Source organism: Hemitrygon akajei, chromosome 2, assembly GCF_048418815.1.
Source record: "Hemitrygon akajei chromosome 2, sHemAka1.3, whole genome shotgun sequence".
NCBI lineage: Eukaryota > Metazoa > Chordata > Chondrichthyes > Myliobatiformes > Dasyatidae > Hemitrygon > Hemitrygon akajei.
Genome location: NC_133125.1, coordinates 171054315 through 171068047, shown reverse-complemented (window position 1 = coordinate 171068047; position 13733 = coordinate 171054315). Strand labels below are relative to the sequence as shown.

The 13733-nt window shown below is 52.1% G+C and overlaps 1 protein-coding gene across 2 annotated transcripts in view; it reads right to left on the bottom strand.

The window, feature by feature from the left end:
• Window positions 1-13733, bottom strand: part of gtf2h4 (general transcription factor IIH, polypeptide 4) — a 137691-nt gene that overhangs the window by 20472 nt on the left and 103486 nt on the right. For both annotated transcript variants that reach the window (XM_073032356.1, XM_073032347.1), the window contains exon 10: window positions 4356-4439. In XM_073032356.1, coding sequence (XP_072888457.1) covers window positions 4356-4439 — 84 coding nt within the window. The remainder of the gene's footprint in view (window positions 1-4355; window positions 4440-13733) is intronic.

Below are 13733 nucleotides of genomic sequence, written 5' to 3'. Positions count from 1 at the left end.
CACGCGCAGGACAGAGCCACACACGGTACATAGTCATGCGCAGGACAGAGTCTCACACAGTACAGAGTCACGTGCAGGACAGCGCCACACACAGTACAGAGTCACGTGCAGGACAGAGTCACACACAGTACAGAGTCACATGCAGGAGACAGAGCCACACACGGTACAGAGTCACGTGCAGGAGACAGAGCCACACACGGTACAGAGTCACATGCAGGAGACAGAGCCACACACAGTACAGAGTCACGTGCAGGAGACAGAGCCACACACGGTACAGAGTCACGCGCAGGACAGCGCCACACACGGTACAGAGTCACGTGCAGGACAGAGTCACACACAGTACAGAGTCACATGCAGGAGACAGAGCCACACACGGTACAGTGTCACACGCAGGACAGAGCCACACACAGTTCAGAGTCACGTGCAGGACAGAGTCACACACAGTACAGAGTCACATGCAGGAGACAGAGCCACACACGGTACAGTGTCACACGCAGGACAGAGCCACACACAGTTCAGAGTCATGCGCAGGACAGAGTCACGTGCAGGACAGTCACAAACAGTACAGAGTCACGCGCAGGAGACAGAGCCACACACAGTACAGTGTCACACGCAGGACAGAGCCACACACAGTTCAGAGTCATGCGCAGGACAGAGTCACGTGCAGGACAGAGTCACATGCAGGAGACAGAGCCACACACGGTACAGTGTCACACGCAGGACAGAGCCACACACAGTTCAGAGTCATGCGCAGGACAGAGTCACGTGCAGGACAGTCACAAACAGTACAGAGTCACGCGCAGGAGACAGAGTCACACACGGGACATACAGTTAGCATTTAGAACATACTGTCACAAAGTAATATGAGCACAAGACCCTGAGTGGCCTGGCCTGAAGTGTGAGGTGCAGTTTATGTAAGACCGAATAATGTCAGTGGCACTGTTCTAGTAAAACAAGCAGTTGTATAAATCGGGAAATGATAAAAGCTGAAAAGTGACCAGTGCCGGATGAGAATGTGTCTGCGAGTTGGGGCGGGGGAGCAGCACGGCATATGAGGGAGATTTTTATTTGATACATCAGTCCCTGCCTTGGGAATGTGTGACGGGATGGGGGAGAGGGAGATTTAACAGTTAACCCACATGTTCCTGCCCTGGGAGTGTGTGACGGGACATGGGAGAGGGAGATTTACAGTTAACCCACGTGTTTCTGCCCTGGGAGTGTGTGACGGGACAAGGGAGAGGGAGATTTACAGTTAACCCACGTGTTCCTGCCCTGGGAGTGTGTGACGTGACATGGGAGAGGGAGATTTACAGTTAACCCACGTGTTCCTGCCCTGGGAGTGTGTGACGTGACATGGGAGAGGGAGATTTACAGTTAACCCACGTGTTCCTGCCCTGGGAGTGTGTGACGTGACATGGGAGAGGGAGATTTACAGTTAACCCACGTGTTCCTGCCCTGGGAGTGTGTGACGTGACATGGGAGAGGGAGATTTACAGTTAACCCACATTTTCCTGCTCTGGGAGTGTGTGACGTGACATGGGAGAGGGAGATTTACAGTTAACCCACATTTTCCTGCTCTGGGAGTGTGTGACGGGACAAGGGAGAGGGAGATTTACAGTTAACCCACGTGTTTCTGCCCTGGGAGTGTGTGACGGGACAAGGGAGAGGGAGATTTACAGTTAACCCACGTGTTCCTGCCCTGGGAGTGTGTGACGGGACATGGGAGAGGGAGATTTACAGTTAACCCACGTGTTCCTGCCCTGGGAGTGTGTGACGGGACAAGGGAGAGGGAGATTTACAGTTAACCCACGTGTTCCTGCCCTGGGAGTGTGTGACGGGACAAGGGAGAGGGAGATTTACAGTTAACCCACGTGTTTCTGCCCTGGGAGTGTGTGACGGGACAAGGGAGAGGGAGATTTACAGTTAACCCACGTGTTTCTGCCCTGGGAGTGTGTGACGGGACAAGGGAGAGGGAGATTTACAGTTAACCCACGTGTTTCTGCCCTGGGAGTGTGTGACGGGACAAGGGAGAGGGAGATTTACAGTTAACCCACGTGTTTCTGCCCTGGGAGTGTGTGACGGGACAAGGGAGAGGGAGATTTACAGTTAACCCACGTGTTCCTGCCCTGGGAGTGTGTGACGGGACAAGGGAGAGGGAGATTTACAGTTAACCCACGTGTTCCTGCCCTGGGAGTGTGTGACGGGACAAGGGAGAGGGAGATTTACAGTTAACCCACGTGTTTCTGCCCTGGGAGTGTGTGACGGGACAAGGGAGAGGGAGATTTACAGTTAACCCACGTGTTTCTGCCCTGGGAGTGTGTGACGGGACAAGGGAGAGGGAGATTTACAGTTAACCCACGTGTTTCTGCCCTGGGAGTGTGTGACGGGACAAGGGAGAGGGAGATTTACAGTTAACCCACGTGTTTCTGCCCTGGGAGTGTGTGACGGGACAAGGGAGAGGGAGATTTACAGTTAACCCACGTGTTTCTGCCCTGGGAGTGTGTGACGGGACAAGGGAGAGGGAGATTTACAGTTAACCCACGTGTTTCTGCCCTGGGAGTGTGTGACGGGACAAGGGAGAGGGAGATTTACAGTTAACCCACGTGTTTCTGCCCTGGGAGTGTGTGACGGGACAAGGGAGAGGGAGATTTACAGTTAACCCACGTGTTTCTGCCCTGGGAGTGTGTGACGGGACAAGGGAGAGGGAGATTTACAGTTAACCCACGTGTTCCTGCCCTGGGAGTGTGTGACCGGACAAGGGAGAGGGAGATTTACAGTTAACCCACGTGTTTCTGCCCTGGGAGTGTGTGACGGGACAAGGGAGAGGGAGATTTACAGTTAACCCACGTGTTTCTGCCCTGGGAGTGTGTGACCGGACAAGGGAGAGGGAGATTTACAGTTAACCCACGTGTTTCTGCCCTGGGAGTGTGTGACGGGACAAGGGAGACGGAGATTTACAGTTAACCCACCTGTTCCTGCCCTGGGAGTGTGTGACGGGACAAGGGAGAGGGAGATTTACAGTTAACCCACGTGTTCCTGCCCTGGGAGTGTGTGACGTGACATAGGAGAGGGAGATTTACAGTTAACCCACGTGTTCCTGCCTTTTTTTTTTACAAAATCCTTTCTTACAAATATCGGTGCTATACAATATATACAAAACAGTGGCAAACACAATTACTAAACTAGAAATAGACAATAGACATTACACCAAAATGTTGCCATCTCTATCCACGATGGCATTTTTACACCCCGCGGAGCCCAACGGTCTCGAAACTCCTCTAAGGTCGCCGTGGACTGCGCGTGTTCTTTTTCAATATTTACCCGGGCACGAACATACCCTCTAAACATTGCGAGGCAGTCTGCCCGGGGAGATCCTCCCGCCGCCCGTTTCCAAGACCCTCGGATGGCAGATTTCGCCAGCCCCAGGAGCAAGTTGACTCAGACATCCTCATCCCTCCATGCCCCCTTCCTTACTGGATGACCATATACAAATAGGGTGGGGCTAAAATGCAGCCAGAAGGCGAGAAGCAGCCCACGCAAATACGCAAAAAGAGGCTGCAGCCTCGCACACTCCATGTACATGTGGTACACGGTCTCCTCCAGCCTGCAGAAGTGGCATGCGTATGGGAGATCCATGTACAAACTAAAAAAATTATTGCAGGGCACCGCTCTATGCAGCACCCTCCAGCCGAGATCTCCCAGGTGGGAGTGTGTGACGGGACAAGGGAGAGGCAGCTCTCCACGATCCTGCCCTGGGAGTGTGTGACGTGACATGGGAGAGGGAGATTTACAGTTAACCCACGTGTTCCTGCCCTGGGAGTGTGTGACGGGACAAGGGAGAGGCAGCTCTCCATGATCCTGCCCTGGGAGTGTGTGATGGGACATGGGAGAGGAGGTTATATATTTAACCCATGCAGACTCTGACAGACAATATCAAGACAAGTTTACATTTAAAGATTTGCTTTATACATTGAAACGTGTTGTCTGCATCACATCACGTCAGCGAGGACTATGCTGGGTCACCACACACCCAGCAGCAACGTGGCACATGCACATCTCACTAACCCTAACCTGAATGTCTTGGGAATGTGACAGGAGACTCACACAGTCACGGGGAGAATGTAAAATCTCCTTACAGATACAGCTAACACTGTAAAGCAAAGCCCTTACAGTTAACCAATACAGTTCCTGTCCTATCAATGCGTGACAGGACACTAGTGAAGGAACTATGATCTGTACTGTACCCAATCTAAGTTTGTTTAATGGGACAGTGTAGAGTGAGTTCTGTCTCACATCCAGTTTGTGTCCAATTTGTTCCTCCCCTGTCCCTTGCCCTCCATTCCTGTCGCTCTTACCTTTCTCTGGAAGACAAGCCCAAATTCCCGCAGATGCTGCAGGAAGGTCAGCAGGGATTCGCTCATCCCTTCCACGGAGTAATCCTGCAGAGGAGCAGAAAGAACAGGTGTGACAGGGAACAGGGCGGAGATGGCAGAGCCACACAGGAGGGAAGGCTTCAAACATTCACTGGTGTAAATTTAAACTGAACAAGTCAGGTCACAGAACACAGAAATAGGCCCTTCTGCCCACTGAGCCTGTGCTGATCTCAAATCTCCCATTTACACTAGATAAAACCACCATAGTGGGCTGAATCTAACGAGCTGGAGCACAGGAAGGAGAGAGAGAGAATGGTATCACGACTAAACCTTTCCCTCAATGTCAGTAAAACCATTGACCTCAGGAAGGAGATGGAGGGCTGAGAGAGAATGATACCACGACAAAACCATTTCTCTCAATGTCAGCGAGACAAAAGAGCTGACCGTTGGCCTTCGGAAGGGGGGATGGGTTGGGAAAGAGCTGACCGTTGGCCTTCGGAAGGGGGGATGGGATCGGGAAAGAGCTGACCGTTGGCCTTCGGAAGGGGGGATGGGGTCGGGAAAGAGCTGACCGTTGGCCTTCGGAAGGGGGGATGGGGTCGGGTGGTGCGCTGGCTTCCATTACGTCGATGGTGCTGAGGTCAAGATGGCTGGGAGCTTCATGTTTCTAGAATGAATATTTGTGGACACGACACCAGCCTCCCCTCTACGGACTCTGTCTATACTTCTCGCTGCACCAGTAAAGCAGCCAGCATAATCAAGGACCCCGTCCACCCTGGACACTCTCTCTTCTCACCCCTCCCTTTGGAAAGCCTGAAAACAATTGCCACCAGCTTCTACCCCGCTGTTGCCAGACTTTTAAAAGAAACTCTTGCATGATAAGACGGACTCTCGACCTCACAGTCTACCTCATCATGGCCCTTGTACCTACTGTCTGGCTGCACTGCGCTCTCCCTGTAACGGCAACACTTTATTCTGCATTCCGTTATTAACACCCTTACGTATCAGACTCTGCTTTAACTATCCCGAATGACATCAAAGGTCATGGGGAAAAGGCACGAGAATGGGTTTGAGGGGGAAAGTAAATCAGCCACAATGGGCTGAATGGCCTAATTCTGCCGCTATCTTTTACATAGTGCAGGTGGGATTCTGAGCCGGTTCTCTTCCTACAAATGGAAGCCCCACACCTCTGGCGAGCCGGCTGGTGTTCCCGAGTTTTACAAGGTTGGAAGGGGGAGGCAGGTGTGGCTGGATATTGGCCACCGTCCCGTCGACCGCTGCCCACGTCCTGTAACGCGCTGGCTGAACGCCGCGCGGCCTGGCAGCAGACAGTGGCTGTGTGGGGCCTGTGCGTTTGCAGCCAGCAGATGGCAAGCAACAGGACGTGATCAGGGTCAAGCTCACTGTGTACATAATTAGACTGGGTATAATTAGAGGGTGAGTGGTCACGGTTTTAAGCACCCTCGGGGGCAGTCAGAAGCCTGCCGCTGAGTAGCCAGCCTCTGAGGTCGGAGAAGATGACTTGCCCGCACTCCAAGGACATCTTTATCACGGTGTTTGTTGCCCACCGTTATGTCTGCTTCAGGAGGTGGTGGTGAGCCTGCAGTGATGGAATCGTGGCCAGTACAGAAACAGGGCCTTCGGTCTGACGAGTCTGTGCCGACCAGTACTCCTTTCTAAGCTAATCCACTTCACCTACATCCCACCACATGCACAACCCTATTCACTAAAGATAAAGATTCAAGATGGCCTCTGTGCGTCACACGTACAATGAAACATCAAAACGTGCAGTGAAATATGTCAACAACCAACACGGTCCGAGAGGTGCTGAGGACAGACCAAGGCAAGTGTCTCCACGCTTCTGGCACAAACATAAGATGCCCACGGCTTAATAAATTTAACCCGTACATCTTGGGAATGCAGGAGGAAAAAGGCATGGGGAGAACGTACAAACTCCATACAGACAGCCGTGAGAACTGAACCCCGATTTTACAGCTGGCGCTGTCTACGCTACTGTGCTGTCCCTCTACTCAATTCCTCAGCAGAGCCCCGTCTGACCACGGGCGCTACAGCGGAGTTTACTTTTCTGTTCTAATTGTGTCCTTCCTTATAGAACTCTAATCTGTCGTTCTACACACGTGCTGGAGGAGGTCAGGCAGCGTCTATGGACAGGAATAAACAGTCGACGTCTATTAAACGTAATCGTACCCACCTCGACCACTTCTTCTGGCAGCCATAACCCACCCACCCTCAGTGGTAACTTCCAAATTAGATCCCCTTTAAATCCTTTCTGTGCCCTCTCCCCCTCCCTGTGACCACATATTACCTATGGCCTCTCATCGTTTTATAAACTTCTATAAGGTCATCATTTGGCATCCTTCAGCCCCGGGATACCAGTCCCAACCTACCCAACCGCAACACACACCAAATGCTGGAGGAACTCAGCAGGTCAGGCAGCGTCCATGGAGGAGGATAAACAGTCGACGTTTTGGTCTGAGACCCTTCATCAGGACTGGTAAGAACGTGGGGAAGGGGCAGGTGATGGGTGGGTGGGAGAGGGGATGAAGTACGAAGCTGAGAGGTGTAAAGGAGCAATCTGATAGGAGAGGACAGTCGGACCCTGGGAGAAAGGGAAGGAGGGTGACAACTCGAGGGAGGTGAAGGGGTGAGACGGTAAAGAGTCAGGAATAAAATATGGCAGAATATTGGTGAGGAGTGGAAAACAAAAGGAGGGAGAATTACCGGTAGTTAGAGAAATCAACGTTCATGCCAGAAGGAATATGAGGCATTTCTCCTCAACCTCATCGTGGCAGCAGACATGTCAGAATTGGAAGAGGACGTTACACTGAAATGGGTAGACACCGGGAGATTCTGCATTTTGTGACTCCGGTCCTCCCTCTCGTCCCGGTGACATCCATGTGAATATTTTCTTCATCCTCTCTAGTGGAATCACCAGCTCAGCAAGCAGACTGCACCTACTAGTGACGGCAGCATGCGATGGTGTCCCATGTGCCTATCCCCACCCTTCCACATGGTAGAAGTTGTGGCCCCCTCCCGGGTGTCGGAAGGGCAGGATCCCAGCAGCAGTCTGCCCAACGTGGCTTCACTTCTCAACCACCGCTCACCCTGCCACCCCCCCATGCAGCTGACCACGGGGGGGGGGGTGGGGGGAAGACACCAGCTTTCTCACAGGGAGTGGTCCGTGTGAGAGTCACTGAACCCTCCCATGCGGGGTGGGGTGCTGGTGGTCTCCTGGTTCTCAGGGACCAGGCCAGGTCATGGCGTCTGACAGCACGGAAAAGGGTGTTGCTGTCCAATTTGATTCTACTGACCGACGGAGCCTATATCGCTCTAAACACCCCCTGCCCATACACTTCTCGCAGTCTGATTCTTTTGGTTGAGGCTGGTAAGATAACAGGAAGGGACAGCCCAGCAGCCAGTGATCCGAGTTCATTTCGACCGCTGTCTGTAAAGAGTGTGAACGTTCTCTCCGTGACCGCATGGGTTTCTGTTTCCTCTTTCTTCCCACATTCCAAAGACACACGGGTTAGTAGATTGATTGGTTAAATGGGTGTAACTGGGCGGTGTGGGCTTCACTCACCCCACCACTGAACGCGCTCCACAGCTGTGGACTCTCCTTTGGGACACTGCAGTTCATGCTCTGCCTGGTTGTTTTTTAAAAATTATTTATGTCATTTGATCAAAATGCTTCAGGGCTGAACTGACTTTGAAGCTATGGCCTGCAACCTTCAGCAGTCGTCTCAATGCTGAACCGACTCCGTGGCTGTGGCCTGTAGCCATTGGGCCCCCGGACTGGCTTCACGTCTCCGTGTTGAACTGGCCCCATGGCTGTGGCCTGTAGCCATTGGGCCCCCAGACTGGCTTCACGTCTCAGCGCTGAACTGGCCCCGTGGCTGTGGCCTGTAGCCATTGGGCCCCCAGACTGGCTTCACGTCTCAGTGCTGAACTGGCCCCGTGGCTGTGGCCTGTAGCCATTGGGCCCCCAGACTGGCTTCACGTCTCTGTGCTGAACTGGCCCCGTGGCTGTGGCCTGTAGCCATTGGGCCCCCGGACTGGGTTCATGCCTCAGCGTTGAACTGGCCCCATGGCTGTGGCCTGTAGCCATTGGGCCCCCAGACTGGCTTCACGTCTCAGCGCTGAACTGGCCCCGTGGCTGTGGCCTGTAGCCATTGGGCCCCCAGACTGGCTTCACGTCTCAGCGCTGAACTGGCCCCATGGCTGTGGCCTGTAGCCATTGGGCCCCCGGACTGGCTTCACGTCTCAGCGCTGAACTGGCCCCGTGGCTGTGGACTCACTTTTGGGACTCTGCTGTTCATGTTCTGTTTACTTTTTATTGTTTACACAATTTGTGTCTTTGCTTTGTGGCTGCCTGCTGGAAGATGAATCTCAAGGCTTTATACAGAATACATACTTTGATAATAAATGTACTTTGAACTTTGTTAGGGTGGAAGGGCCTGTTACCATGATAAATCTCTAAGTAAATAAAATATTCAATGAGGGCGAGGAGGGTTTACGCTGAGGACTGGGCTCCCAGCTCAGAGAACATCTCAAAGCTCACAGGGGAGCAGTGGTCGGGGGTTGAACTCAGAAGACACGGTGGGATGTGAGCTCCCTGGGTCACGAAGCCTCACCTGGATCGGCCAGTTCGAGGTCTGGGGCAGATGGAAGGCAGAGGCTTGAACCTCTCTGAAGGGTAATTGTGCTCACCCACCCACATGTACCGGGTCCCAGACAAACCACTGTAGGAAACGAGCTTTCTTTCAGAGCATGATACAGATGTGAGACCTGGCACAGATGTTCTCGGGACCTGATACAGATGTGAGACCTGCACAGATGTTCTTGGGACCTGATACAGATGTGAGACCTGGCAGAGATATTTCAGGGACCTGATACAGATGTGAGACCTGGTACAGATGTCTGTGGGACCTGATACAGATGTGAGACCTGATACAGATGTCTAAGGGACCTGATACAGATGTGAGACCTAGTACAGATGTTTGAGGGACCTGATACAGACGTGAGACCTGGTACAGATGTTTGAGGGACCTGATACAGATGTCTGAGGGACCTCAAACACTCCACACCCAATCCAGAGAGTATTTTCATGGAAATACCACAGAACTGCATGGGATCTCATCTGTTACCATGGCAGCCTTTCTCCCTCCATCCCAACTCCAGGAGATTTTATTTATAACTCAGGGACCATTCCAACGTGGGTGATTTATTATCCCTCTCAACCCCATTCTCCTGCCTTTCTGTAACCTTTGACACCCTGACTAATCAAGAGCCTATTGACCTCTGCTTTAAGTAACCTCAGTGACTTGGCCTCCACAGCTGTCTGTGGCAATGAATTTGACAGATTCACCACCCAGCTGAAGAAGTTGATCCACGTTTGTTCTAAATGGATGTCCTTTTAGTCTGAGGCTGTATCCTCTGGTCCTTGACTCACCCATCATAGGAAACATCCTTCCGTGTCCACTCTATCTGGGCCTTTCAATATTCAATAGGTTTCAACGCCATCCCCGATTCTTCTAAACTCCAGCGAGTACAGGCCCAGAGTCATCAATCGACCCTCATACGTTAGCCCTTTCATTCCTTAGACCATTCTCATAAACCTCCTCTACAACCCCAGCACATCCTGTCTTAGACACGGGATCTAAAATTGCTCACAATACTCCACGTGTGTCTGCCCAGTGCCTTACGAAGCCTCAACATCACACCCTTGCTTTTACATTCTAGCCCTCTCGAAATTGATGCTAGCACTGTACTTGCTAGTTCTGAGATTCCGGGTCGTAGAACCACAGCAGAGATCCTGGCTCACCGAATCTGTACACAAGTCCTTTTACACGAACCTCATTTTAGTCTCCCCACATTCCCCCGGATTATATAAACCCACGTGGCCACGGGGACGGCCGGGATCGAACCTGGGGCCCCCAGCTCCAAGGCGCAGTGGCTCTACGAGATGTGCCGCCGTGCCGGTGGTGGGGAGCAGGAGAGTACAGGCCACACGAGGGTCAGCGTGGGATCAGGTGCACAGATTCCCGATGCCTCCGCTGGCCGAGATCAAAGGGCAGCGCTGGGGAGAAGCGCAGCGCACCAAGAGTCAAAGCCAATTTGTGCGCATTGCCCCAGGCGGCTCGTCACCAACAGCTCAGAGGCCATCCAATTATAGGCCTGTCCTCTGCACAGTAACCAGCACCAGGCAACCAGAATTAATTTACAAGACTGCGACTCTGCCAGAAATTATATTAACCCTCTCACAGACGCCCCCTTCACAGCAGATGGGTTCAACCTTCTGTTCCCACTCACAGTCAGACACCAAGAGTCTGTACGCAGGGAATTAACCCCTTGCAAACCACCACCTGCTCCCACACACTGGGCACCTTGGGAATTAACCCCTTATACACTGCTACCTGCTCTCAGACGCTGGGCAGTCGATAGACAGGGAATTAACCCTTTACACACCATCTACTCACAGACAACAGACATCCTGTACCCAGGGGATTAACCCCTTACATACTGCTCCCTGCTTGCAGTCACACACTGAACAATCTATACCACACGACTCCCCTACTCACAATCAGACACTGAGCAGTCTGTTACCCGGGGACAGGACAGACCCCTCATACCCTGCTCGCTGCTCACAACTAGACATCAGACAGTCTGTACCCAGGGGATTAACCCTTACACTCTGTTGCCCGCTCACAGCCAATCATCAAGCAGTCTGTCCCCAGGGGATTAACCCCTTACACACCGTTCCCCACTCAGGGGAGGACATTAACCACCTCAACAGTTCAGAAGCACTGTGGCTCAAAGAGGAATCCCGGCTTGCTTTTGCTTCCCAAGGCAAATGTGTGTGACAGAGGGGTCTCACACTCTGTACTCTCAGCTGACAGTAGACTTTTTGCCACTAACATTCATTACCAGGCACATTCCCCTTCAGTCAGCATTACAACTTCTCCATGCACACAAGGCGAGGGCCGTTTGGCCCGTCCAAGCCTGCCCTGCCCTTCGATGCGTGGTTAAGAAGACATATGGCACGCTTGCCTTTATTCCTCAAGGCATTGAGTTCAAAAGTCAGGAAGTTACGCTGCAGCTTTATAAACTGCAGCTGGAGTCTTGAGAAAGGGTCTCGGCCCGGAACGATGACTGTACTCTTCTCCACAGATGCCGCCTGGCCGGATGAGATCCTCTGGCATTCCGTGTGTGTTGCTTGCATTTGCAGCATCTGCAGATTCTCTCTCGTTTGTGGCAGAGTTGTGGGTAGCTGCAAAACACTGCCTAGGGTGGTACAGGCAGATGCATTGGAGATGTTCAGACAGGCACATGACTGTAAGGATATGGTTACATTGTTGGCAGAAGGATGAGTTTCGCTGGCCATTTGACTACTCATTTATTTGGTTGGATTACGGCCTGTCCCTGTGCTGTATTGTTCTCTGTCCTGTGATCTATGCTTTGATGATGGCTGATCTAGGAACAGCTTCTTCCACTTCACTGTCAGAGCTCTGAATTGTTCATGAACATGGCTTTGCCATTCCACTTTTTACATTTTTTCCTTGATTAGTAAGAGTGTAAAAGGTTCCGGAGAGAAGACAGGAGCAAGGGGTTGAGATACAAAATTGAGTCAGCCATGATGGATAAGCGGAGCAGATTCGATGGACTGAATGGCCTATTTCTGCCCCTCGGTCTCATGGTTTCCTGACCTCTAGTTTTGGTCTCACCCCACCTGAGGGGTAAAAGCCTGAATTCATTCACCCACCCTATCTACAGTATATCCCTGTATACAATGTCTCCCCTCACTCTCTTGCAGTCCAGGGAAGATTCAACCTTTCCCTATAACTCACGTCCTCGAGTCTCCGCAGCATCCTTGTAAACTTCCTCCCTGATGCAGTCCCTCAGCAGGAAGCTGGACTTGCTTCAACTACTGAATTTCCATTTGTAAGCTCCTGCTGTTCAAGCACAGAGGAGGAGCTCAGGCAAAGGCGATCTGAACGGTGCCGGGTAATCGTTCAGTCAATACAGTTTAACTTCATCGCAGCGAGTGGGATGGGACACGAGGCAGGTAACTGGCTCACCCACTCTCCCCCTTAGCCACCGCACCTTACTCTGGGTGTCATTAGGAGTCCTGCGCAAGGTGAGACACAGAAACCAGGGGGGCCCGCATGGAAATTAAACGAGTGCCCACTCAAACCACCGAAGTCTGGTGATTGATCCAAGATGGCGGCACGACGCAGCTTGCAGTGGCCACTCCGGAGTTGATATCTGTTATTTGTCAAGAGGGGTGCCGTGCACAATCCTAGTCTGATGAAAAACGGACGTGGGAGCACGGAGGAACATCTGGAAATCTCCAGGAAGGCCCTCTTCATTGCTGCTGCCGCTGTGAGGTCCGAGTCTCTGCTGAGAAGAACAGGCCCCCAGTCCTCGGGGTCGCGTTGCCGGTAGCCGGTGGCGGGGCCGTCTTAATACGCTCGGCAGAGGATGGTGCTTGGAGAGGCTGTGTCGGAGGGGATGGTCGGAGGCTCGGAGGTTCAACGGACTTGGAGTCCGCTGCGGTCGGGGTGCTTTCACTGTGTGCTGTGTTTGCAAGGCTGGGTTCGATGGAGCTTTCATTGTGTGCTGCGTCTGCGAGGCTGAGTCCGGCGGCGCTGTGGAAGTCCATAGCGGGGGTATTCCCTTCTGTCACCTGCGTGGGATCAAGAGTCTATCGGGACCCTGAGGACTTGTGGAAACTGTGTGGTGGTTTCTTTCGAACTTATAGTCTTTTAACATCTTTGGACTATTTTTACTGTGCCCATGGTCTTTTTATTTAATCAATTATGCTATTGTTTGCACTGTTGTAACTATATGTTGTAATTATGTGATTTTGTGCAGGTCTTGTAGCTTTAGTTTCTGGTCTTGTTTTGTCTGGTGGATTTGGAGCTCCTTTCCGGGGAACGCGCTAAGACGGTAGCGCGATATTAATACGCAGCAGCCTCTCCGGACTCTGGACTGGGAATTGCCAAACGTTATGTGGATTTTCTGGTGTAGTCTGTTTTGTCATGTGCTTTTGTGATATCATTCTGGAGGAACGCTGTCTCATTTTTTAAACTGCATTGCATTTGTGGTTTCTAAATGACAGTAAACTGAAACTGAAGTTGTGGACATGCTACGCTGGTGCTGGAAGTGTGGTGACACTTGTGGGCTGCCCCCAGCACAGCTGCAGACACAAACCACGCCTTTCACCGTGTGCTTCGACGTGCGTGCGACAAGCTGGCCGTCAATCATTTCCTTCTGAAGACTGCCGCTGACCCCATTTCTGATTTCCTCTGAATCCGTGTACACAGGATGAGGCTATTCGGC